This window comes from Mytilus galloprovincialis, chromosome 14 (assembly GCF_965363235.1).
Source record: "Mytilus galloprovincialis chromosome 14, xbMytGall1.hap1.1, whole genome shotgun sequence".
NCBI classification, from domain to species: domain Eukaryota; kingdom Metazoa; phylum Mollusca; class Bivalvia; order Mytilida; family Mytilidae; genus Mytilus; species Mytilus galloprovincialis.
In genome coordinates, this window is record NC_134851.1 from 72584443 (window position 1) to 72610880 (window position 26438).

The 26438-nt window shown below is 33.1% G+C and overlaps 1 protein-coding gene across 1 annotated transcript in view; it reads right to left on the bottom strand.

Annotated features, from left to right (window-relative positions):
- Positions 1 to 3027: 3027 nt before the first annotated feature.
- LOC143058047 (uncharacterized) overlaps positions 3028 to 26438 on the bottom strand; it is a 36962-nt gene continuing 13551 nt past the window's right edge. Inside the window, exons 3-8 of the mRNA XM_076231512.1 lie at positions 25041 to 25465; positions 24095 to 24263; positions 16481 to 16677; positions 14181 to 14208; positions 13518 to 13577; positions 3028 to 6579 (exon numbers count right to left, since the gene is read on the bottom strand). Of these exons, the coding sequence (XP_076087627.1) occupies positions 3524 to 6579; positions 13518 to 13577; positions 14181 to 14208; positions 16481 to 16677; positions 24095 to 24263; positions 25041 to 25465 (3935 nt within the window). The 3' untranslated portion in view covers positions 3028 to 3523. The remainder of the gene's footprint in view (positions 6580 to 13517; positions 13578 to 14180; positions 14209 to 16480; positions 16678 to 24094; positions 24264 to 25040; positions 25466 to 26438) is intronic.

Sequence of the window (26438 nt, forward strand, 5' to 3'; positions counted from 1 at the left end):
ATGTCAACGCTATGAGCACACAAACGAACAACAGACAAACAATAGAAGACTAAAAACAATATATGGAGTAGAATGTTATCAATTATTATTATTTCTGAAGTATATCCATTTTAATTGCAATGTATGTTTCTTTTGCAGATGATTCTCCTACATAAAATGCACCAAGTGGAAATAATACCAGAAAGGAGTTAAAGGAAATCGTATCCTGCATCATACTTTGTTATTCATTATCAACAGTTGGAACTTTTTAGTTTTGGTTTTGAACATCATTAAAGATTTAAAAAAAATGATGGTTAAACATACTCCAAAAACGGTTTTAAGTTATACTTAGAAAAAGAACCAAAAATATCCCCATATACAATTTCGTCCCGAAATTGATAAAGGTTATCAGAGGTACCCTGCTTATAAAAAAGAACTAAATATACCAGAGACATAGTGAAAGTCATAGCTCGAAAAAAAAATGTCAACGCTATGGATAACAAACACAGTAGACGCAGTCATGGTCATCGTCATTTTACATCACCTTCTCTGCATGATGTCTCTATTAATGACTTGCTGCCATTCATACAAAAGCCGTTAGGTATTCATCACATTCGCACGAAACTTTATTCATTACCCCTTCCAAACTTCATTCTCTGTTCAATTTATGTTTGGAATCCACTGTTACAAACCCTCATTTAAACCAATACAAACTTCAAGCTATAATTTCGGATACTGCAAGTCACAGACTTTTTAAGCCAGTTCGCATTGGAAAAGATGAAAAAGAGAAAATATCTTTTCTAAATCTTTCCTTTGCCAACAAAGGTCTCGATGGCGTCAACCTAAGCAATATCCGTCATCATAAATTGGTTCAATCGAAAATACCTCCTTATTTCAAAGACCAGTCTGTACCAATAATTTGGACTTTTGATTTTGCCTTTTGATTTTTCCTCGGAGATTAGTATTTTTTTTTTTTTTTTTCTTTTTCTTATACCTATACCAAACCTATTGCAACTAGAATTTTCAATTACAAACGTGTTTTGCAGGATCTCAATATTGACGACTTCAAGTCTAAACCTCCTGATTGCACTTGTGCTAGTTCCCAATTCACATATAATCCTGCTGGCCACGTTATTACCGGTGACCTTAACATTGTTAATAACACTTCTCTACGAAATGTGTTATCGAAAGGTCCGAAATATCGTGAGCCTAAATCCATCAATTGGAAATACAACTTTAAAATTTTGATGGTTCAGTCGAGGATTATGCAAGGCAATGGGCTAAGCGCGAGAAGGAAGACGTAGACACTATATCCGAATGGATTAAGGCAGTGAGGTCGATAATACAAATCAGAATTAAGAAACTGAATGGGTTCATCAATGCCCATGCTACGTCAATCTTTAAAGACCCAATTGTTGCAAAACACCTATCCGACCTCCATGATAAATGTTGTTGTCCCCGCGCAGACAAAGCCCCAAATAACATCGTTTTTGTCTGTAAAAGTCATTACATTAATTGCTTGATAAACGAATTAGGTATAGACAATTCACTTGGAAACACAACATATACCCTCACGACACTTACCAAAGATAAAATCCTGGATAATCATAGGTCTATTCTTTGTTCCTTTGTTATTTCAACCAAAGATGAAGAACTGGATCTTCCATCACTGTATTGGATACCTAAACTACATAAGTGTCCTTACAAACAACGGTTTCTTGCTGGGTCTTCAAATTGCTCCACGAAATCTCTTTCTAAAATATTAACATCTATTTTATCAGCAATCAAATACTGGCTTCAAAGGTATTGTGAAACTGCCTATTCTAGATGTTGCGTGAATCAGATGTGGATACTTAAAAATTCCTAAGATCTTTTAGAGTAAATATCTAACTCTCGTTCATCTTGTAACCGTATTAAAACATTTGACTTTTCTACTCATTACACAAGTATTCCACATTCCAAACTAAAAGACAAATTGAAAGAGTTGGTATTACTTTGCTTCATAAAAAAGAATGGCCAACGTAGATACAAGTATCTTGTCTTAGGGAGGGATAAATCCTACTTTGTAAAGAATCACTCTGATTCAAACAAAAAATTATCTGAAACCGATATTATCAAGATGCTTGATTTCTTGATTGACAACATATTTGTTACGTTCGGAGGACGTGTTTTTCAACAGACTGTCGGCATTCCAATGGGAACAAACTGTGCCCCTCTACTTGCCGACTTGTTTCTTTATTATAATGAGGCTGACTTCATGCAGGAACTTCTGAGGAAGAAGGATGAAAAGTAAGCAATATTCTTTACCTCTACTTTCCGCTATAAAGATGACGTTCTTTCACTAAACAATTCAAAATTTGGTGACTATGTGGAACGCATCTATCCCATCGAATTGGAGATAAAGGATACTACAGATACAGTTAAGTCGGCTTCATATCTTGACTTACATCTAGAAATTGACAATGAGGGTCGGTTGAAAACAAAACTTTGATAACTATTAACACCACTGGGTCGATGCCACTGCTGGTGGACGTTTCGTCCCCGAGGGTATCACCAGCCCAGTAGTCAACACTTCGGTGTTGGCATGAATATCAATAATGTGGTCATTTTCATAAACTTCCTGTTTACAAAACTTTAAATGTTTCGAAAAAACTAAGGATTTTCTTATTCCAGGCATAGATTACCTTAGCCGTATTTGGCTCAACCTTTAGGAATTTTGGATCCTCAATGCTCATCTTTGTACTTGTTTGGTTTTATAAATATTTTGATTTGAGCGTCACTGATGAGTCTTATGTAGACGAAACGCACGTCTGGCGTACTAAATTATAATCCTGGTACCTTTGATAACACTTAATACGATAAATCGGAAAAGTGTCTGAATGTCTTAACAGGTATTAACGTTTTTCCCTAGCGGTAAATTAAGTCGATTAAGACTTGATCAGACCAACATGACTGTTTCCGACTTAAATCTGTCTACAAGCATGACAAGTGTCTGGTATCAAGAAAATTCCTCTCTTTCAGTAACAGTTGTTAATAATAAAAAAAAAATTCAGTATTCATAATGTTTTTATAACTCACTACAGATGTAACTTTATCACAAGTCAAACTATGTTACTTTTCAGCACTTAACTTCCTAAGATTGTGTTTAAACATTGTTAAATATCCTTTTCTATTAAAATCTAACAATCATACATCAATCTTCACTGCCATCTTTAATCACAATTATCAATATCAATGGTATATCACTAAGTTATTTCACTCTTAACCACAGTTATCCAGCATATCTTCATATAGTGGATAATAAACCTATACAATTAGTAGTATGCAGACACTATGATAGTTGTCTTCAGCAGGCCTGGCAGCAGCTTTAGCATTCATACATGCATCAGCAGCAGCGATATTATCTCATTATTTACAGCTTAAAATTTATAATGTATGTCTGATAGCATTTTCTTTTAATATAACTTCAATTAGAAATACACGACAGGCGAGACATTTGTGTGTGTCCACTCTTGTTATTCCTACTTGTAAAATCCACAGATGGTTACTTTAATTGTGATGCTTTCAATTTAAGATGCTGCTCATAAAGATTTACAATGTCTACAGACTGTGATTTAAAGGCAATATCAAGTGGTGTCTTACCTTCCTTATCACACAATTTAATATCTGCGTTCCATGAAAGTAATAATTTAACAGTTTCAATTTGGTGTAGATAATTCTTGTTCATTATGTTGTTAAATGCAATTGCATAATTCTTGTTCAGTCTGTTTTTAAGTGAATTTGTATCTATACTATTCACTTTTGATTGCAATTTTAGTCTGGATAAACAAACCGCATGTAACGGTGACTCTCCTCTACTGTTACACTGAGATACATCAGCATTGTTCCGAAGTAACAGTTCTACTGTATCTTTATGTCCTCCTGCACAGGCCACATACAATGGAGATTCACCATCAGTATTACACTTAGAGACATCAGCATTGTTCTGAAGTAACAGTTCTACTGTCTCTTTATGTCCTCCTCTACAGGCCACATACAATAGCGATATTCCATTCTTCTTACACTGATTGACATCAGCATTGTTCCGAAGTAACAGTTCTACTGTCTCTTTATGTCCTCCTTCACAGGCCGCAAACAATGGAGACCATCCATTCTTCTTACACTGATTGACATCAGCATTGTTCTGAAGAAGCAGTTCTACTGTATCCTTATGTCCTCCTGCACAGGCCACATACAATGGAGACTGTCCAATATCATTACACTCAAAGACATCAGCATTTTTCTGCAGTAAGAGTTCTACTGTATCTTTATCTCCTCCTTCACAGGCAAAATGCAACAGAGGCTTTTCAAACAAACCACACGGAGAGACCGCAGCCTTGTTGTGAAGTAACAGTTCTACTGTATCTCTATGTCCTTCTTTACAGGCCATTTGCAATGGAGAGTGTCCAAACATGTCACACTTAGAGACGTCAGCACTGTACTGCAGTAACAGTTTTACTATATCTGTGTGTCCCCCCTCACAGGCCGCATGTAATGGAGATGTTCCCACCCAATCATCACCTTCATCGACATCAGCATCGACATCAGCATCGACATCAGCATTGAACTGCAGTAACAGTTCTACTATATCTTTATGTCCTCCTTGACAGGCCACTAACAATGGAGAGTCTCCACCCTCACCACACAGAGATATATAATCAGTGTACGGCAGTAACAGTTTTACTATATCTGTATGTCCTCTATCACAGGCTATAAACAATGGAGAGTATATACCATCAACGTAACCATTGTTCTGCAATAACAGTTCTACTGTATCTTTATGTCCTCCTTCACAGGCCACATACAATGGAGATCCACCATAACTGTTACACTGATAGACAGCACCATTGTTCTGACGTAACAGTTCTACTATATCTGTATGTCCTCCTTCACAGGCCGCATACAATGGTGACTCAGCATGCCTATTACACTGAGATACGCTAGCATTATTCTGCAGTAACAGTTCTACTGTATCTTTATGTCCTCCTTTACAAGCCACATACAATGGCGACTCATCAACCACATCACACTGAGATACATCAGCATTGTTCTCTAATAATAGTTTAGCTACAGCTGTATGTCCTGTTCCAGATGCTTTATGTAAAGGGGATCTGCCTTCACTGTCTGTTTTATTCACATCAGATTTAACATGAACAATCAGAAATTGAACAATATCAATGTAACCAGTAGTTGCTGATTCTACTAAAGGTGTCGTATAAAAGTGTTTCTTCTTATCTCTATATTCTAGTTCATCATAATCATCGTCTATAATGCAGCCTTCTGTATCAATGTTCTTTAATACTGTTTTTACATCATTCCTTTTTAAAAAGCTTATTAACTTATCTCTAAATGTCTGACTAATTAACTGTGCATTATTGAATGTGCTTGTAACGGCATGCTCTTTTAAATCACATAACAGTCGTTCAAAATAATCTTCTTCTTGATCTTTCAATAGTACTATTAAATCATCCTTTTCTTGAATTTCTGTTAAAGATTCGAGGATGAAATGATCCTGAATAAATTCAGGAGTAGCATATTTCATAAAACATTCGGTAAGGTGTTGTCCACAGATTACAGCTGCCATTTCATGGATTTTGTCATGTATCATTCTGTACTCTGTGCCTCTCAGTTTGAAATATGTGCCATGTAATGTTGAAAAGCCAGCTTTTAAAGAATTTCTATGCCTCTCTTTGCTTAAGTCTATGTCAAATTCTTTGACAATGTGCTCAAGTTTGTCCTTTTTTTCCTTTTCTGACACTGATCCTAATTTAAGCCAATCTGTATCAAATCCATCGTTAAAAAGAATACACAGAACAAGAGCACAGAAGTGTTCTTTGTTTGTATCAATAATTGTGATTATGTCTGTTTTAATACTGTCCAGAGGAGCTGTAAATAGTTTCTCCACTTCCTCACATGTTTTGTCTTTTGACAATTTACAAAGCAAGGGAAAGTAATCAACGTTCTCCTTGACTTGTTTTATATTGTCAATTATGTCATCAGGAAGATACTTGTGCAGCATATGAATTCTTTCAGCTTCCAGCAGACACAACTCGGGTGATAATAAATTGAATACTTTTTTTGTGAACAATGCAATACGTTGACACTGTGATTCTTTATTTATATGCAGTCTACAAGAAATCAGTAATCTTGGATTTGATATCTTGGAAACCGTGCCATCACTTATACTTCTAACATCTGTTTCTGCAACTCCAAATATTTTGCCCAATTTTTCTGAATAATCTCTCCACATCTGTAGTGTTTGTGTGTTGATTGTTTCCTTTCCAAATATGTCATCTACAACAAACACTTGTTTTTTGTTTCTATTGTAATAATTCATTATGTCTGTTGGTCCTGTTAACACTGGTATTATCTCATATTCCAAACTGTCACGTAAGTGTAGGGCAGCATGATGTATGTTTGAAGACTTACCACATCCCGAGCTTCCTGTCACAACAATACAGTTATGCGAGGGTAGAGATTCAAGTATGTGATGTGTTGCTCTGGTTTCCAAAAAGGTAGTTTGGTCTTGCTCCCATTCTCTTAATTCTTCGTCATGGTGAGCTGAAAAGAAAACAATTTGTACAAGCTGATGTCTGATTTGTAAATTAATTTGTTGTAATGAACTAAAGAAAAAAAAATTCTGATTGTAACTGACAGTTTTAAACCCATGTTTAGAGCATTGAAAAACAATGGCAATAACTTGAGAATGTGAAACAATACAACTTTCCATATAATGGATATTTCCCAGGGCCTTACTTATAATAAAATAGTTGATCAGCACTGATTTTGGAATTTTTCCAAGTGGCTGTTGATATAAACCTTTGTTATCAATTTAATGAAAATCTGTCAATAATTGTACACATGACTGAGTGAGAGAAGTTACAATGCAATTTTTTCTAAAAACCTACCACTAAATTCATCACACAATCTACTTAAGAAAAAGAAAAAAATATAAAATGTCATATATACTGCAGATGTGCTATTTGAGCAGTCAAATTGCATTGGCTGTATATTCATATGTCATATACAGTCCATGACCGTATATCACCTTGTTGATGACGTTGGCAATGGGTTTCCGTAGAGTTTTATTTATGACGTCAATAAAACATACAGGTTCGCGGAAATTTAACGTCGTCCGCTTCAAATTAGGAAATGTTTTTTACCCAAAAAACTTCATTTAGAATATTTTTAAGAGTTGCAGTATATAAAGTATAACCATACATTGTCTCGAAATATCAATTTGTTATTTGTACTCGGCTCGAAACAGGTAGAAATGCTCGGCACAGCCTTGCTTTCTACCTGTTTCTAAGCCTTGTACAAATAACATTGATATTTCGAGACAATGTATGGTTATTCTATATTTATCATATTACTTTATCTGTAACAAATCTTTAAGAAAATGAATTATTTCTATTTGACCAGAAATTATGTAATTAAGAAGTATTTCATCAAAAATCTAAGCATAGGGAAAGTTAAACAAGAGTGCACACACTGAAATGTCTCGCCTTCTTTACTAATCATTGATAATATGTTGATAGTCCTAAGTATAAAGCTTTATTACAACTGTCACATAAACTCAACATTAACCAAGAAAACTAAACATTGACCAATGAACCGTGAAAATGAGGTCAATGTCAGACGAACCATGCCAGGCAGACATGAACAGCTAACAATTCCTCCATACAATAAATGTAGTTGACATATTGCTTAAAGTTTAAGACAAACAGACCCAAAACACAAAACTTAACACTGAGCAATGAACCTATTAAAATGAGGTCAAATAAACCTGCACGACTGAAATAACACTCATAAAATATTTCCATACACCAAATATAGTTGACCTATTGCATAAAGTATTAGAAAAAAAGACCAAAACTCAAAACTTTGCTTTGACCAATGAACCATGAAAATGAGATCAAGGTCAGATGACACCTGCCGGCTATACATGTACACCTTATAGTCATTACATTCAACAAATATAGTAGACATATTGCATACAGTATACGAAAAACAGACCAAAACACAAAAACTTAACTATAAGCTTTGAACCATGAAAATAAGGTCAGATGACACCTGCCAGTTGGACATGTACACATAAGAACCTTGCAAGTTACCCACATACCAAATATAGTTATCTTATTACTTATAATAAGAGATAATTCAACATAACAAAAAATATTTAACTCTTTTTTCAAGTAGTCACTAAACCATGAAAATGAAGTCAAGGACATTGGACGTGTGACTGGTGGAAACTTCATCACAGGAGGCCTCTATGTACAAAGTAGGAAGCAAGAAGGTGTTCCACCTTCTAAAATATAAAGCTTACAAGAAGTTAGCTAACGCCTCTGCCACCACCGTCAACCCCACTGCCCCCGCCAGAACACTATTCCTATGGCTCAACAAACTAGAGGCTCTAAAGAGCCTGTGTCGCTCACCTTGGTCTATGTGAATATTAAACAAAGGACGCAGATTGATTCATGACAAAATTGTGTTTTGGTGATGGTGATGTGTTTGTACATCTTAATTTACTGAACATTCTAGTTGCTTACAATTATCTCTATCTATAATTAACTTGGCCCAGTAGTTTCAGAGGAGAAGATTTTTGTAAAACATTACTAAGATTTACGAAAAATGGTTAAAAATTGACTATAAAGGGCAATAACTCCTAAATGGGTCAACTGACCATTCGGTCATGTTGACTTATTTGTAAATCTTACTTTGCTGAACATTATTGCTGTTTTTAGTTTATCTCTATCTATAATAATATTCAAGATAATAACCAAAAACAGCAAAATTTCCTTAAAATTACTAATTAAGGGGCAGCAACCCAACAATGGGTTGTCCGATTCATCTGAAAATTTCAGGGCAGATAGATCTTTACCTGATGAACAATTTAACACCATGTAAGATTTGCTCTAAATGCTTTGATTTTTGAGTTGTAAGCCAAAAACTGCATTTTACCCCTATGTTCTATTTTTAGCCATGGCCGCCATCTTGGTTGGTTGGGCGGGTCACCGGACACAATTTTTAAACTAGATACCCCAATGATGATTGTGGCCAAGTTTGGTTTAATTTAACCCAGCAGTTTCAGAGGAGAAGATTTTTGTAAAACATAACTAAGATTTACGAAAAATGGTAAAAAATTGACTATAAAGGGCAATAACTCCTAAACGGGTCAACTGACCATTTCGGTCATGTTGACTTATTTGTAAATCTTACTTTGCTGAACATTAATGCTGTTTACAGTTTATCTCTATCTATAATAATATTCAAGATAATAACCAAAAAACAGCAAAATTTCCTTAAAATTACTAATTCAGGGGCAGCAACCCAGCAATGGGTTGTCCGATTCATCTGAAAATTTCAGGGCAGATAGATCTTTACCTGATTAACAATTTTACCCCTGTAAGATTTGCTCTAAATGCTTTGGTTTTTGAGTTATAAGCCAAAAACTGCATTTTACCCCTATGTTCTATTTTTAGCCATGGCGGCCATCTTGGTTGGTTGGGTGGGTCACCGGACACAATTTTTAAACTAGATACCCCAATGATGATTGTGGCCAAGTTTGGTTTAATTTGGCCCAGCAGTTTCAGAGGAGAAGATTTTTGTAAAAGTTAACGACGCCGGACGACGGGCCAGGTGAGCTAAAAATGACAGACAATGGATTATTAATGTATTCTTCTTTTATAACATTTTCATTCAATCTTTAAAGAGATAATTATTAAGAATACCTAAAATAAATAGCCAAATTCAGGCTTTAAATTAAAATATTGTTTGTTTGCCCTTTACCGACCGATCATATCAATTCGTTCCGCCTGAAAATCTTTTTTTTGTATTTACCGGCAAGATTATATTTTATTTTATTTTTTCGTTCCTACCAAAAATCTTATATTTGTATTTCCCGCTCAAAACTTTTTTACAGGAATCCTCGGGTTTTATCTTTAACGTATAAGGTCCAGTCCATTTGGTATCACCTGAGTGTTTGACATGAACACTTGCATTTGAAGTTTCAAAGCACTTGTTTGAAATCGATGTTGAACGCTTCCTGAAATCTTGATACAAAATGTATGACGTATGTTACTCTGTACCTTTATACTTAAAGAGCAGGGTTCATTTACAAAAAAGTTCGTTTGATACAAAATTATCAACGTCTGTACAAACTAATTTGTAAACGGACGTTGTATTCTTTGTAGGGATGGCCTTTTGTGATCCGCAGATCAGGATGATTATGTGAACGATGCCGCTTTATTATTTATATCTGAAATGAACCAAAGGTGACAAAACACTGTAAAGTGGAGAATATCTTGGAGTAAAATCGCCAAGTTTTCCATACAGATCATTTATTAATGCGATGTGAAATACGTTTTGAGTTTTAAGTCTTGTAGCATTTTTATTGGAAAGAAAGGCAAACACGGAATTTTTAACTCTAGGGACTTTTTTTACTTGTAATTGATGTCTGCCTGGACATATTTTACCAGTACAAAGCTATCTCTTACAGACAACCTTTAGTAATGCGTACAAGGTACGTAGTACAGAATATAAGTGCAAGTTCAAACTCTTCAAAATTCCAGGCATATAAACGTTGAAGATATGCGACACAGCTCTATATTTTGATATTTGAAAACAAAATAGTAGTGCATATACATTATCTTCACATTCTACGTGATATTTTTTTTCTTCAAAACTAATAGTCCCAGAAAACATATTTGCTAAAACAAAACGGACAAGAATGACATTATACAGATTTTGTATCTATAAAATAAAGTATTATACCTACCTGCCTACCCATGACAAATAATATACCGAGCCAAACTATTTTTTTGGAGAAAAAAACAAAATATTTTACCTACCTACCTACCCTGTTTCAAAACATAGGGTCGGAAAAGGGCAAACAAACATTATTTTAATTTAGGCCTCATCTTAAGCCAACTTTGCCTGAGGGAGTTGAAACCTTAGTTTCTTAATAATTTTTAAATTTATTAACGGACAATTTTAGTAAACAGTGATCCTGATTAATAACATGTCAGTTTCAAATCACAAAGATTAAGAGATCAAAAAATTAAATTAAGGTACACGCATATAAATCATTACATTTGTGTGCAACCAACTTAAATGGTAAAACATAGGTAAAATTCATTGATTTGAATCAGTATTATAATGGTATCAAACAATTAAGTTGAGAATGGAAATGGTCTGGAGGAAACAATAATTGAGAAAAAATTGTTCCTGTATCAAATATATCCTAACTAAACTTTTACTCTATATTTCAATTTCCTGGTTAATACTCTGCGGATGTAGCTTGATTTGTACATGGGTAACAACGAACAAATGGGCGACTAAAAACACTACATTAAAGCTTATTTCAGCTCTGAATGTGGATTGTGTTCATTGCACTGAATAAGTGACTTTACATACAAATGTGTAGTAGGAATCCACCAAGAAACAAAGCAGGAATCTACCGAGAATTAAAGATTCTAATTCCTTACCTGGATGTGGTTATACATTAGGTTTTGTTGGTTTTATAAACTTTGAAATTTGTTTTAGATTTTAATAATTAAGTACAGCTCTTTGTAAGAACCAGGCAGAGTGCGATACATGATGGTTTCAGATTTTATCTTTAATTGGCCTAGTAGAAGCAGTAAATGAATATTGCTCAAAAAAAAAATTTAAGTGGGAAAATATGAGTGGTTGTCATGGTAACGGACACTCTTTTTTGGTCGTTAAGCTTGGTAAAATCTTTCAAAAAACAGCTAAATCACCACAATTCAGAGCCTGCTTATGAATAGAATCTTGTATTTTTCATTAATGTTCAAATCTAACATTGATAGAACTTGGTTTAAGCTTCATTTTAGTGAAGATTGCATGTCAACCAAATTTGTAATTTTTTTGAAAATTTTTGCGAAAAAATGCATATTTTCAACATTTCTGAAATTGGGATTTTTTCGAAATTAACAAATTTTCTCTGGTGTTTTTCAAAAAAGTGCAAATGTGTACAGAATAGTTAGCACTGTAGTTATGAAGTTTGGATACTACTTTACCAAATTAAATATAAAAATGCGTGGGATTTTCTTCAGTTTTATCACCATAGCAACCGATTTTTTCCTTGGAAATGGAGTTTTATTTGCAGAATATTGCAGTTTAAGAGCTTAAATGTCTTGGATTTTTTCATAACCGATAAGAAAATACATAAAAACTTTAAATTACTATCATCAAGTGTTGTTGACTTCAATTGTTACCACAGAAACACATATTAACCATAGCAACAACCACTCTGAAACTGCATAAATAGAAATTTATGTAAAAAAATACATAAATAGAGAGTGTTTATTTTCAAATTGGAACATGACTGCATGCTTTGCTTCACTCACAGTCTTGTCTGGTTTTTTTCCTTCAGATTTTTCAATAAATGTAATATATAATGTAATATTGGGGTTAGAAGGTATAAAAGGGGGGGGGGGGTAGGTTCATTTTTTTAAAGATATCATACATGAAGATTTTTGAAAAGATAACGTTTGGTCGGCGAGCCTGATTATAAATAGAATCATTTTTTTCTCTCAGAAATTTCTTATATAACATCGATATAACTTGGTTTTAGCTTCAGAGCTAAGTTAAGGTACATTGTAGTTGTCATGTTTTGGGATTTTTGTCAGATTTTGGGAAACCTCAAGTTTTATTCATTTGAATGCCTTAAGAATAAATTTGTAAGGGTTCTGCGGAACCCAGTGTCTTGCCTACTTTTGCTGTAAATCGCAGGCTCAACAGAAATGAGGAAAAAAATCGGTAAAAATATTCCTCTTGATACTATCTTTTGATTGTAAGAAGCTTCTGTCCAAGTTTGGTAAAAATCCAGGATAGTTTATGAATCTAATAAATGTTTTAAAAACTTTTACTGCAGACTGTATGTCATGTTAACTGGAAGAAAATCTAAGTCCATTTAAAAGTAAAATACGGAAAAAATGGATTTATCTTTTTACAAAATTTACTTCTTGATACTATCTTATGATCATAAATAAGCTTTTGTCCAAGTTTGGTACAAACCCAGCATGCCCAGGATAGTTTGAGAAAGTTATTAAAATTCTAAAAACTTTAACCACAGAGTAAATGTAATGTTTCCCCGCAGAAAAAAATAAGTCCATTTATAAGTAAAATACGGAAAAAAATAGAATTTTATTTTTACAAAATTTACTTCTGGATACTATCTTATGATCATTGGTATCTTGTAGAGAGTTGTCTTATTAAAAATTATTTAAATAGTTATATCTCCTGCAGCAGTTTTTTGTTATTTCGAATTGTATATTATTGTATGTTGGTAACTGAAAATTACACACAACCTTCATAAAATACTTGTTTCATGATTGATTGGGTACTATTGTTTATAAACCTGCAATTTCTAACAGTTCATATACATGTAGAGCACCGTCTATCTTTTATATATACATAAATATATAACAACTGATGCGCTGGCGTGATAATTGATAAGAGACTACAATTATGCATACCTCGAATATGTGGGGGAATATGATCTTCAACTTGTTTTTTCATTTCTTTCTTCAGGTTACCTGAAAATAATTCGGTTAATCAAGTAGCAATACATCAGGGTTTTTTTAAATAATTATATCTGTATTATGAAGTTCTTTCAATGTACTTTATAGCTCTTCTGTGTTTTGTTTGTTTACAGTGTTTTGCTTGTAATGACTTTTGATTTTTGATTTTTGAATTGTTTCAGAGTTTGTTATGTCAGTGCCTTTAACTGCTGAATTAAGAGTGTAGACTTCTGTTAATAAATTGATTTATACTTTGTAAAAAAAAGTTATTGCTGGTCATTCGTTGAATACTTATCAAATATGTTGATCTCAACAGTCCTGCCTGTGAATTATTCAAGATAGAATATAGGGTCATATGTTTTGAGAAGTTTGTTGTCTTTTTACATTAAATTTCTATCACAATCAATCCCTCTATATAGTTGTCAATCAGTGAATGTGGTGTGATAAATATCTGTAACATTCTGTATAAATGTAAAGATGAAGAACAGCAATAAAAAAGGACTGTTTCTTTGTTTTTTGTGTCTTTTTTTTATATGTATGTAATAATTTTGCGTCATGGATGGGTAATCATATACTTTGTTGTAACTATTATATGACCAAAACAATTAATATACTCACTTAATGTTTCATCATGCTCATTAGTTTTCTGAAAAATAATTGAGTACTTTTCAGGACATTCAATTCAGAGCTATAACTCAAATGTAACTATAATAAAGAAGCAATCAAGTCAATCAGTGGTGCTGTTTAGTTTAGTGTTTGTGAGAATAAGTAGCAAAGGAAATCATAAATAGATGGAAAGGCAATACAATGTCAAAATAAACTAGATGTCTAAGATACAATATGAAAGGCGTCACATTTAGTACACAACAATAAGAATATGTGTTTTGAATTAAAAATGTTTTGTATTGATATTTTTTGTTGAAGAAAGTTTTTCCCTATCTCCAGCATTTTACAAGAAAATAAGTAATTTTTAGTAACTATTCAAAATTGCTAAACATCATTTTCTGATTATTTTTTCTTCTACACTTTATTCTAATCTCCTTTAATTTCACAAACTGCAAACAAGTGCTTAAATCATTATTGAAGGAACGGAAACTCATTCAAGAAATTGGGTGATGATTTTGACATGGTTAATAAATAACTATATCAAGCAGGGGTAAAAAAGGAATTGGAAAAAAAGGACACAAGTAGCTACTGCCAGACAGACAATTTTCTGGACAGATTAGGCCAACTAAAATTAATTAGTAGATTTTCATCCAAATTTAAAAAAAAATAAGGTGGGTGGGAGGATTTTATTTTTTAAAGGAGTAGGTCCGGTAAGGACTCATTTTGGCCTCAAATTTCAGTTTCATCTGACGAAGGATTTGGACCACTTTTTAAACACTTAAGTGTCTATTTCACTTGATTCAATTAGTTTATAAAATGTGAAAACTTTTAACTGATTAAGTCATTAAAAACGATCCGATTGAGGCTCAAATATGAAACATTTCTCAAATATGCCAAAAAAACGGCACTTTTCAGATGGTTTTTGGAAAAAATGAAAGTGGCCGCATCCGTGTTCATCCACAAACTTTATATATGTTATGTATTATCATAAAATACAACTTACATTGCAATATTATGGATGAACACGAATGGGGCCACTTGCGTTTTACACGTAAACCGTCTAAAACTATAAAATGATAGAATTTTGAAGATTTCAGTAATTTATCATGACTTACTGGTGCTACAACCCGATATATGTGAATTGTATTGTCAAAAACAGCCCATATTTATGTAGCAGAAGCATTGAACAGTCCAATAAAAAACTAAAAGTTTACATTTTAACAATTTTGTAAAACTGTTATATTTTTGGGCCAAAAAGGGGCCTTACCGGACCCTCTCCTTTTATTTCATATGAAACCCTTGTCACGAGTTCTTCATACCGCGGAGTATATGCTAGTGGAAAACAAGCTTGTATAATGTATATACATGCTGTATAAGGAATCCTACACTATTTTTTAAACTCTTAAATAAAAATCCCTGATTGGCAACCACTGTAATACATGTAATTGCCGCTTTAGAAACCTATTTATATTATACATTAAAAAGAAGATAAATGCTCTCTTCAGTTGGACTATTCCTACACTCAATTCATTTTGCTTTCTAAGCAATGGCTTGTAGTCCCTATAAAATCAATAAAATGTATTGGTACAATTGTATGCAACAAAAGTATTATGAGTGCAGAATAAAATGTTAACTGTTCTACGATTCTTGCGCTTTGGATATCATTCACAGTCCAAATTTCCTGACACAAAGTCATTTTATAAATAAAGAAAAAAACATTCACTTTAAACTACCGCAATTTGCGTTCAAGGACAAGGTGTTTTACTCATAACTTGAATATTTTATGCCCTTTTCGTTATCAATCTCTATTCTCCGTATATGATATTGTCATCATAGAGCAGCAAAATATGTTGACCTTATCGTTTTTGTTAGATTACTCGAAGAAATACAAAAACGATTTGAAACAGGAAGTTATGAATGAAACGAAATTATCAATGGTTCCCAGTAACGGACATGAAAAAATCCAGAAATCATATTTTTGTTAAATAAAAAAAAAACGGAGCAAGACGATTTCAGAGGGGCGTACTGGATGAAAATCTAGCAATAAATTTTTAATTAGCCTTATTGCACTTTTTCTATCATGTTTTGATAGACCATGACTATCTATTTGCCAGCCTATTACTACGAGTTCTATATGTCCATGATGTATATATAATTATTTTATTGTACACCATACTGTAGATTCAGTACGAAGGAAACAAAAAGATGTATCATTTAATAGATTTCAGCTTTTATCTTTGTGAATTTCTAACTTTTAACTGACAAATGACTGAGTTACAATAGTTGCATATTTATTTGCTTATTTTACATACACTTTCTAAACTCTTTAATCTTTCCTCATGTTCCTCTAAACTGTTTACTAAGTTTGATAATTCTTTTTGCACTCTGATAAACTGGCTGTCTGTTTCTGTACACAAAGTCTGTACATATCTACTAAGAACATGTGTCTGTTGACGAATCTCCCCCACTATCTCTAAACCAAGTGTTGTTCCACTCATGAAGTTTTGACCTGTAAAACAAGACTATTTGTTTGCATATTCAGACATGGATGGAGATTACCTGTTCCAAAAACATACTGATTACTAGCTTAGTTCATATTGCATGTATGTGTTTGATATTCACCAAAGTACCAAATTAAAGAACCTTAGTGAGCACGCTCACATACCCCACGTATTAGAAATTAAATAAGTGTAAGAAAAAAAAAATTGTATAAGAAAAATTAATTTCCTGACAATATGCACATCTAAATAGTACATGTAGTATGTCCTTATTATCTACAAAATTTCATGAAAATCTGTTGTGTGGTTTCAGAGGAGTTGAGATGACAAACTGTTACAGAAGTACATTGAAGCAAATAAGTTCAAAAAGTAAAATCACAAAAATACTGAATTCAGAGGAAAATCAATTTGGAAAGTCCATAATCACATGGCAAAATCAAAAAACAAAACGCATCAAAACAAATGGACAAGAACTGTCATATTCCTGACTTGGTACAGGCATTTTCAAATGTAGAAAATGGTGGATTAAACCTGGTTCTATAGCGCTAACCCTCTCACTTTAATAACAGTGTCATCAAATTCCGCTACATTTACATGATGCGTTAAATAAAAAGTCACAATTAATAAAATAGTCAAAATATGGGTACATCAGTCATCATCGTATAACAATTTTAAAAGAAACAATTTAACAGGACACAAAAACATCTACTATCTACGAACACATGGATTGATTTGAGTATCTGACGTCAGAAAAATTATATACGTCACATAAATTTGTCGTTCAATGTGCATACAAACAAATTTAAAATTTACATAGGCAATGTACGCATACAGGGTTAAAAAATCAAAAGTATGTAAGAATAAATTACAGAAATAGACCGAGATTCAAACTAGTCCAAAAGTTATACATAGAATTTATGAGAATCCAAAACTTTTAAAAGGAACAATTTAACAGGACACAAAAACATCTACTATCTACGAACTCATGGATTGATTTGAGTGTCTGACGTCAGAAAAATTATATACGTCACATAAATTTGTCGTTCAATGTGCATACAAACAATTTTAAAATTTACATAGACAATATACGCATACAGGGTTAAAAAATCAAAAGTATGTAAGAATAAATCACAGAAATAGACTGAGATTCAAACTAGTCCAAAAGTTATACATAGAATTTATGAGAATCCAAAACTTTTAAAAGGAACAATTTAACAGGACACAAAAACATCTACTATCTACAAACACATGGATTGATTTGAGTGTCTGACGTCAGAAAAATTATATATTTCACATAAATTTGTCATTCAATGTGCATACAAACAATTTTAAAATTTACATAGGCAATGTACGCATACAGGGTTAAAAAATCAAAGGGGCGTAACTCCTAGAAAAACAATTGAATCGAAATTTCCCGTCGATATGCACAACTACATAGTATGTCCTTATTATCTGGAAAGGTTTCGTGAAATTCTGTTGTGTGGTTTTAGAGGAGTTGCGATGACAAACTGTTGCAGTAGTACATTAAAGTAAATAAGTTCAAAGGGGCGTAACTCCTAGAAAAAAAATTGAATCGCAATTTCCCGTCGATATGCACAACTACATAGTATGTCCTTATTATCTGTAAAGGTTTCGTGAAATTCTGTTGTGTGGTTTGAGAGAAGTTGCGATGACAAGAAACAGGACTGACGGACGGACTGACAGACGGATGGACGGACGGCTCAAAAACATTATACCCTTCGCAACCCGTTGCGTGGGGTATAATTATATAATTAAGGTAACAGTAAGCAGGTAGGTATACTAGTTTTTAACCATCACAGAGAAAAAAAAAGAAACCATTCAAACACGATTACAATCTGCATTCCAATACTTTAGATCCAGTTGCATCATAAAAATATCTTGGTGTAACCTTACAGTCAAATTTAGTTGTGTTATATCCATGATAAACATTCTTCAATAGACCTAACTTGCTTTAAACGGCCTTAAAAACAGATTGATTATGTTTTACAAATTCATTCATTGACTTATTGCAATTCAATCGCTAGTCCTTATACCAACAGAGTCTAAAATAAGAAAATCACATACACAAATTTAAAATGGAACAATCACTATGACAACATAATATCAAATGCAAACAAATTCATGAAGAGAAACCTGTGCATACCAATCCTTAGTGAGACCAAACTTGAATTTGTTTGTAGTTAATATGGGATCCACACACAATAGTAGCCTAGAAATGGTACAGAGGCGTGTTGTTCGTTAAATATGTAAGAACTACCACAACACCAGTTGTGTTATATCCATGATAAACATTCTTCAATGGACCTAACTTGCTAAGCGCATTAAAAACAGATTGATTATGTTTTACAAATTCATTCATTGACTTATTGCAATTCAATCGCTAGTCCTTATACCAACAGAGTCTAGAATAAGAAAATCACATACACAATAGTTTAGGCAGATATCCACCGCAAAAGGCAGTTACATATGGTCAATCAAATGGAACATTTTACAACAAGTTATAGTGCATATTAAACAATTCATCATTAGACATTTCTAATTTTTAAGAAATCGCTGAAACATCAATATATATTTTATTAATAATCAAAGAAATTCAAAGACAAGAATGATTCATCTTGTTTATAAAACAGCTAGTTAAAGCATTGACTTTTAGAGTTTGTTTCAAGTTATTTCATAAAAAGAATTTTTTTTATCACTTACCATACGTGTTACTCGAGTTGAAAGCGTACATCAAATTATAATAACTTTTTGTTGCAAAATAAGATTGTTACTTTATCAAAATGTGACGAAAGTTGCCTTCATCAAATGTTTAATCCATTTATTGCATTAAAAACGTCTTATGCCTTTCCGAATAATTTATCAAACATCCTCTATTTTTGTAAATTGTTTTTTGTCCGGCATTGAAATATTTAAACAAACTATCAATCGGAGGCTGGATTAATTGCAAAGACCAGCCAGGACTAAAAGAAGAATATTTATCCCAAAAGTAACAAGAGTGCACACACTGAAATGTCTCGCCTTCTTTCCTAATCATTGATATTATATTAAAAGTCCAAATAATAAAGCTTTCTTACAACTATCACATAAACTTAACATAAACCAAGAAAACTAAACATTGACCTTTGAACCATGAAAATGAGGTCAAGTTCAGATGAACCATGCCAGGTATGCATGTACAGCTAACAATTCTTCCATACAACAAATAAAATTGACCTATTGCTTATAGTTTAAGAAAAACAGACCAATGAAAACGTAAAAAAGGAGGTCAAGGTCAAATAAAACCTGCGCGACTGACATGTAGATCATGAAATATTTCCATACACCAAATATAGTTGACCTATTGCATATAGTATTAGAAACTAGAGGCTCTAAAGAGCCTGTGTCGCTCACCTTGGTATATATATGTGAATATTAAACAAAGGACGCAGATAGATTCATGAAAAATTGTGTTTTAGTGATGGTGAAGTGTTTGTACATCTTACTTTACTGAACATTCTTGCTGCTTACAATTATCTTTATCTATAATGAACTTGGCCAAGTAGTTTCAGTGGAAAATGTTAGTAAAAATTTACAAATTTTATGAAAATTTTAAAAAATTGACTATAAAGGACAATAACTCCTTAGGGGGTCAATTGACCATTTCAGTCACGTTGACTTATTTGTAAATCTTACTTTTCTGAACATTATTGCTGTTTACAGATTATTTCTCTCTATAATAGTATTCCAGATAATAACAAAAAACAGCAAAATTTCCTTAAAATTACCAATTCAGGGGCAGCAACCTAACAACCAGTTGTCCAATTCATCTGAAAATTTTAGAGCAGATAGATCTGGACTTGATAAACAATTTGTTCCACTGTCAGATTTGCTCTAAATGCTTTGGTTTTTAAGTGATAAGCCCAAAACTGCATTTTACCCCTATGTTCTATTTTTAGCCATGGCGGCCATCTTGGTTGGTTGGCTGGGTCACTGGACACATTTTTTAAACTAGATACCCCAATGATGATTGTGGCCAAGTTTGCTTTTATTTGGCCCAGTAGTTTCAGAGGAGAAGATTTTTGTAAAATATAACTAAGATTTACGAAAAAAATGGTTAAAAATTGACTATAAAGGACAATAACTCCTAAAGGGGTCAACTGACCATTTTGGACCTGTTGACTTATTTGTAAATCTTACTTTGCTAAACATTTTTTCTATTTACAGTTTATCTCTATCTATAATAATATTCAAGAAAATAACCAAAAATAGCAAAAATTTCCTTAAAATTACCAATTCAGGGGCAGCAACCTAACAAAGGGTTGTCCGATTCATCTGAAAATTTCAGGACAGTTAGATCTTGACCTAATAAACAACTTTCATCCTGTCAGATTTGCTCTAATTGCTTTGTTTTTTGAGTTATAAGCCAAAAACTGCATTTTACCCCTATGTTCTATTTTTAGCCATGGCGGCCATCTTGGTTTGTTGTGCGGGTCACCGGACACAATTTTTAAAATAAATACCCTAATTATGATTTTGGCCATATTTGGTTAAATTTGGCCCAGTAGTTTCAGAGGAGAAGATTTTTGTAAAAGATAACTAAGATTTACGAAAAATGGTTAAAAATTGACTATAAAGGGCAATAACTCCTAAAGGGGTCAACTGACCATTTTGGACCTGTTGACTTATTTGTAATTCTTACTTTGTTTAACATTTTTTCTATTTACAGTTTATCTCTATCTATAATAATATTGAAGATAATAACCAAAAACAGCAAAAATTTTCTTAAAATTACCAATTCAGGGGCAGCAACCTAACAACGGGTTGTCCGATTCATCTGAAAATTTCAGGGCAGTTAGATCTTGACCTGATAAACAATTTTACTTCATGTCAGATTTGCTCTAAATGCTTTGGTTTTTGAGTTATAAGCCAAAAACTGCATTTTACCCCCATGTTCTATTTTTAGCCATGGCGGCCATCTTGGTTGGTTGGCGGGGTCACCGAACACAATTTTTAAACTAGATACCCCAATGATGATTGTAACCAAGTTTGGTTGAAATTAGCCCAGTAGTTTCAGAGGAGAAGATTTTTGTAAAAGTTAACGACGGACGACGACGACGACGACGACGACGACGGACGACGGACGACGGACGACGGACGCCGGACGCCAAGTGATGGGAAAAGCTCACTTGGCCCTTCGGGCCAGGTGAGCTAAAAAAAACACCAAAACTTAAAAACTTAACTTTGACCACTGAACCATGAAAATGAGGTCAAGGTCATATGACACCTGCCAGGTAGACCTGTACACCTTACAACCATTCCATACACAAAATATTGAAGACCTTACAGTGCTTCCATACACCGAATATACTAGACCTATTGCTTATAGTATCTGAGATACGGACTTGACCACCAAAACTTAACCTTGTTCACTGATCCATGAAATGAGGTCGAGGTCAAGTGAAAACTGTCTGACGGGCAAGAGGACCTTGCAAGGTACGCACATACCAAATATAGTTATCCTATTACTTATAATAAGAGAGAATTTAACATTACAAAATATCTTAACTTTTTTTTCAAGTAGTCACTGAACCATGAAAATGAGGTCAAGGACATTGGACATGTGACTGACGGAAAGTTCGTAACATGAGGCATCCATGTACAAAGTATGAAGCTTCCAGGTCTCCCACCTTCTAAAATATAAAGCTTTTAAGAAGTGGGCTAACACCGCCGCCGCCGTAGCATCACTATCCCTATGTCGAGCTTTCTGCGACAAAAGTCGCAGGCTCGATAAAAATTAAGCATTCAACACGCATTAACAGACTTTTGGTTAGATTTACTTGATTAAAATATAAATTATATATATAATTTCACGTATATGCATTTTTTCAATTTATCAATTAAAGTTGCTTTACTCTGGTATTTATATATAAAATCATGATTATGACCCAGCTTTACTTTGTTAAATTTACATATTTGTTAATGAGAAACACTTAATTTCCTGAACTAGAGGCTCCACAGAGCCTGTGTCAATCACCTTGGTCTATGTGCATAGGTCTGATGGGGCTAGTGCTTGTGCTAATTTAGGTTTACCATACTCTTTATAAGAGACACGGTAGATGGTGTTCCGAAGCGGCAAGTGATATTATCGTGAAAGATTTTTTTGATAATTTCTATCGCATTATTTTCAGATTTTTATTGCATGATATAGATCACCTTTTATATTTTCCCGTTCTTTGTGTTTTCGGCCCTTGGCTCTGTCGTGTGGTATTGCACTTTACTCTTTTTTGTTATTTATTATTATGATTATTATCAGTGGTTGTGATATATGGGTGTTAACGGAAGAAGAAATATAATTTCAGTCGGTTGATTTTATGAATTAGAATGAAATTATTTTCTTCTGAAGTGGTTTGTGTGATTTGGCGGTTAAATCATTCGGCACGACAGGGTCTACTCGATAGGTCACGTTCAATTTTACATCCATGCTATTTGATATTTTGTATCATGCATTAAGAGATTGATTGATTTACAAATGATTGTGTTTATTGAAATACTTGTATATATATATATATATATATATATATGTTGGGTTGATGTTTAGACGAGTTGTATGCGTTGGTAATGTTGCAGAAATCTACTTTGATTTGCCTATGATTTGAGCCATACCAATATTTTGTGTTATACATTTGTTTTATGTATCATAGCAATTTTGTCTGTTTGTGTCATCTATAATTAAGATAACATAAAACATGTTAATGTCATCGGTTTGGTTCAGAGCAACATATTTAATGTCATGTTCATTTTGTTTGAAATTGATCTTTTGTGACGTTTTGTAATTTATGGATTGTTGTTATCATAGGTGATAACAATTATCAGTGACACAGATATTACAGTCAAATACGTTAACATTTTGAAAGAATCACTCAATTTTCAACACTTGGCACTCTTTGTTTTACAGCCTCATTGTTAGCAATAACCATCTAGGATTTAATGCATTTTTATTTTTATGTATATTATTTTTTAACTTTTCTGTAACCTTTGTACTTTGCATAGTTTTATGAGAATAAACTATCTATAAGATAATTATCCTGAAAAAAAGGAAAAAAAAGAAGGATATCATGAAAGGAAACGCAAACTCTGGAATATCGTATTTACTTAGAGATATATACTCCGCAACTATAAGCTGAAAAGTAGCTACCTACAAATAAACGAAAAGTCGAGTTGTGTGTAGTATTCATCAAAATCTTAAGAATCCATCACAAATCTGTATTAAAAATAAATCAATTAAGTCGTTTAGATATCAATTTCCATTGTATAATGTTTTGAATTTAGGATCCCTTATGATGAATTTCGTTGACACTTACTTAATACAGAACGTTTAAATTTTACGATATGAAAATTATAATGCAATACATATTTATCTATAGTTACCGTTTGTTGCCCATGTATTAAGTTCGCCCAAGATTGTGTGCTCCTCTGTGCTACTCGTTCCAACGTTTTTAACAAGTTGTGTCATCAAATTGAAGGAGTCTTCATATTTTGCGGCATTCCAATCTTTGAAGTCACAATGTGCCCATTTATTACGTATTTCTGATTTTATCTAACAAATAAACACAAGAGTACAAAATAAAATTCAAGTTTTGTTTTACTTTTATAGAAATTAAATAAAGTAAAGAAAAAAAGTATAATCAAAATTCAATGGAAACGTATTGACCTACTCATTAAAGGTTCAAAATATGTCCAATCTGAAGAATCTTGTAAGTTTATAGATTGGAAGTACACACAGTAAAATAAAGCAAACGAACAAAACAAAATTGTTTTTATTTAGAAAAATTAAAAATAAACACGATTTATACTACTCGAACTGCTGACCAAATATAATGTCCGTTTAGAGGTTTCGCGCTATTAAACCAGGTCCAATCTACCACTTTCTACATTAAGAGAATGCCTGTACCAAGTCAGGAATATGACAACTGTTGTCGTTTAATGTGTTTTATCATTTGATTTTGTCATTTGATTGCGGACTTTCTGTTCTGAATATTCCTCGGAGGTCATTTTTTTTTGTAATTTTACTTTTTAGTAGAAAATGTTAGCAAACAATTTTAAGTTCTTTCAATATGTTATAAATGAAACATAAACCATGTGTGTTGGGAATCTCAGACATATATTCTAACCTTAATATTGATTTTGGTAAAGTTATTGTTTGGCTTCAATGAAGAAGACTTTTGATTAACAACATGGTGACTGAATAGAAAGTTTGATCAATCAATTGAATAGAAAAATCCATACCAGACAACTTGCACTTAAATCCTGAAACTTTAACAACTACATGCAATTGCTCATTCATTGAACGAAATAAATACTTAATGATTCATACCTTTTTGGCAACAGTCTGAACGGCTGGTGGAAATAAACTGATATTAGTGATCATTCCTAACAGAGCAGATGCGTCACATGATTCATCAATTGCAGAGTAATGAGTCATATTAGGTTGTAGAAATAACTTTGACAAATCCACATGGCTCATTACTTTGTAATCATACATATGGTAATCATTTTTCCAATTGTCGTAGTTGTTGTTGATTGATTTATAATTAAGATAATATTCATTTGTATCTGGGAACTTCCATAGATATCTATTCCATCCTTGCATATCGATGTTGTTTCTATTGACCAGAGATCTATACAAGGAACTAACAATACAATAAACATATTTTCTCAGCAGAGGAGAAATAATTGAATGTAGACATATTCCAACAATCAGCCATCTTTTCTTCTCCTCATCTAAATCTCCTGGTGGACCTAGAAGAAAATCAATGTGAAGGAAATGTATTTTATAGAGAGATGGCGGAATTTAATATATTCTCTTGCCTTTCTTTTCAAACAGTTTTTTTTTTTTTTTATTTCGTGTAAGGATTTGTTAAGATTGAAAATGAAAACATTTAACAAAATGACTTCGTTCTTATGTTCTACTGTTATACCACTGTCCCAGGTTAAGGGAGGGTTGGGATCCCGCTAACATGTTTAACCCCGCCACATCATTTATGTATGTGCCTGTTCCAAGTCAGGAGCCTGTAAATCAGTGGTTGCCTAGTGAAAGATTGAGGTCCTCGAGTGAGGAAGGTTTTGGTTCACTTGCCATCCAATGGTTATACTAGTGAATTTCAAAGGTATTTGCAGCTTCTCCATTTATCCTGTCCACTCAGAGATCTAGCATGATTTGTCTGTGATATGAGACTTGTCCTTCTGTAGACTGTTACTTTGAGATCTAGTACATTAAAAATTCAGCTCAGTGTGTCGGTCTTGTAACGAATGGATATACATGTAGGAAGATGTAGTGTGAGTGCCAACAAGACAACTCTCCATCCAAATAACAACTTATAAAGTAAACCATTAAAGGTCAATGTAGGGCCTTCAACACGGAGCCTTGGCTCACACCGAACAGCAAGCTATAAAGGGCCCCAAAATTACTAGTGTAAAACCAACCAAACAGATAACCAACGGTCTTAGCTACTAGTATACAAAACAAACGAGAAATGAGAAACATGTATAAATTACATCAACAAACAACAACTACTGTACATCAGATTTCAGACTCAGTACAGGTGCAAAAATTTGCAGGGGGATTAAATGTTTTAATGGTACCAAAAGTTCTCCCTTTTTTCTGAAACAATAGTATAACATCACAACATAGAAAAACACATGATAAAAATATCAATTGGAAGGCTTACCTTTATCATGTTTATAGCCTGATTCATTCTAAGATCACAATAAT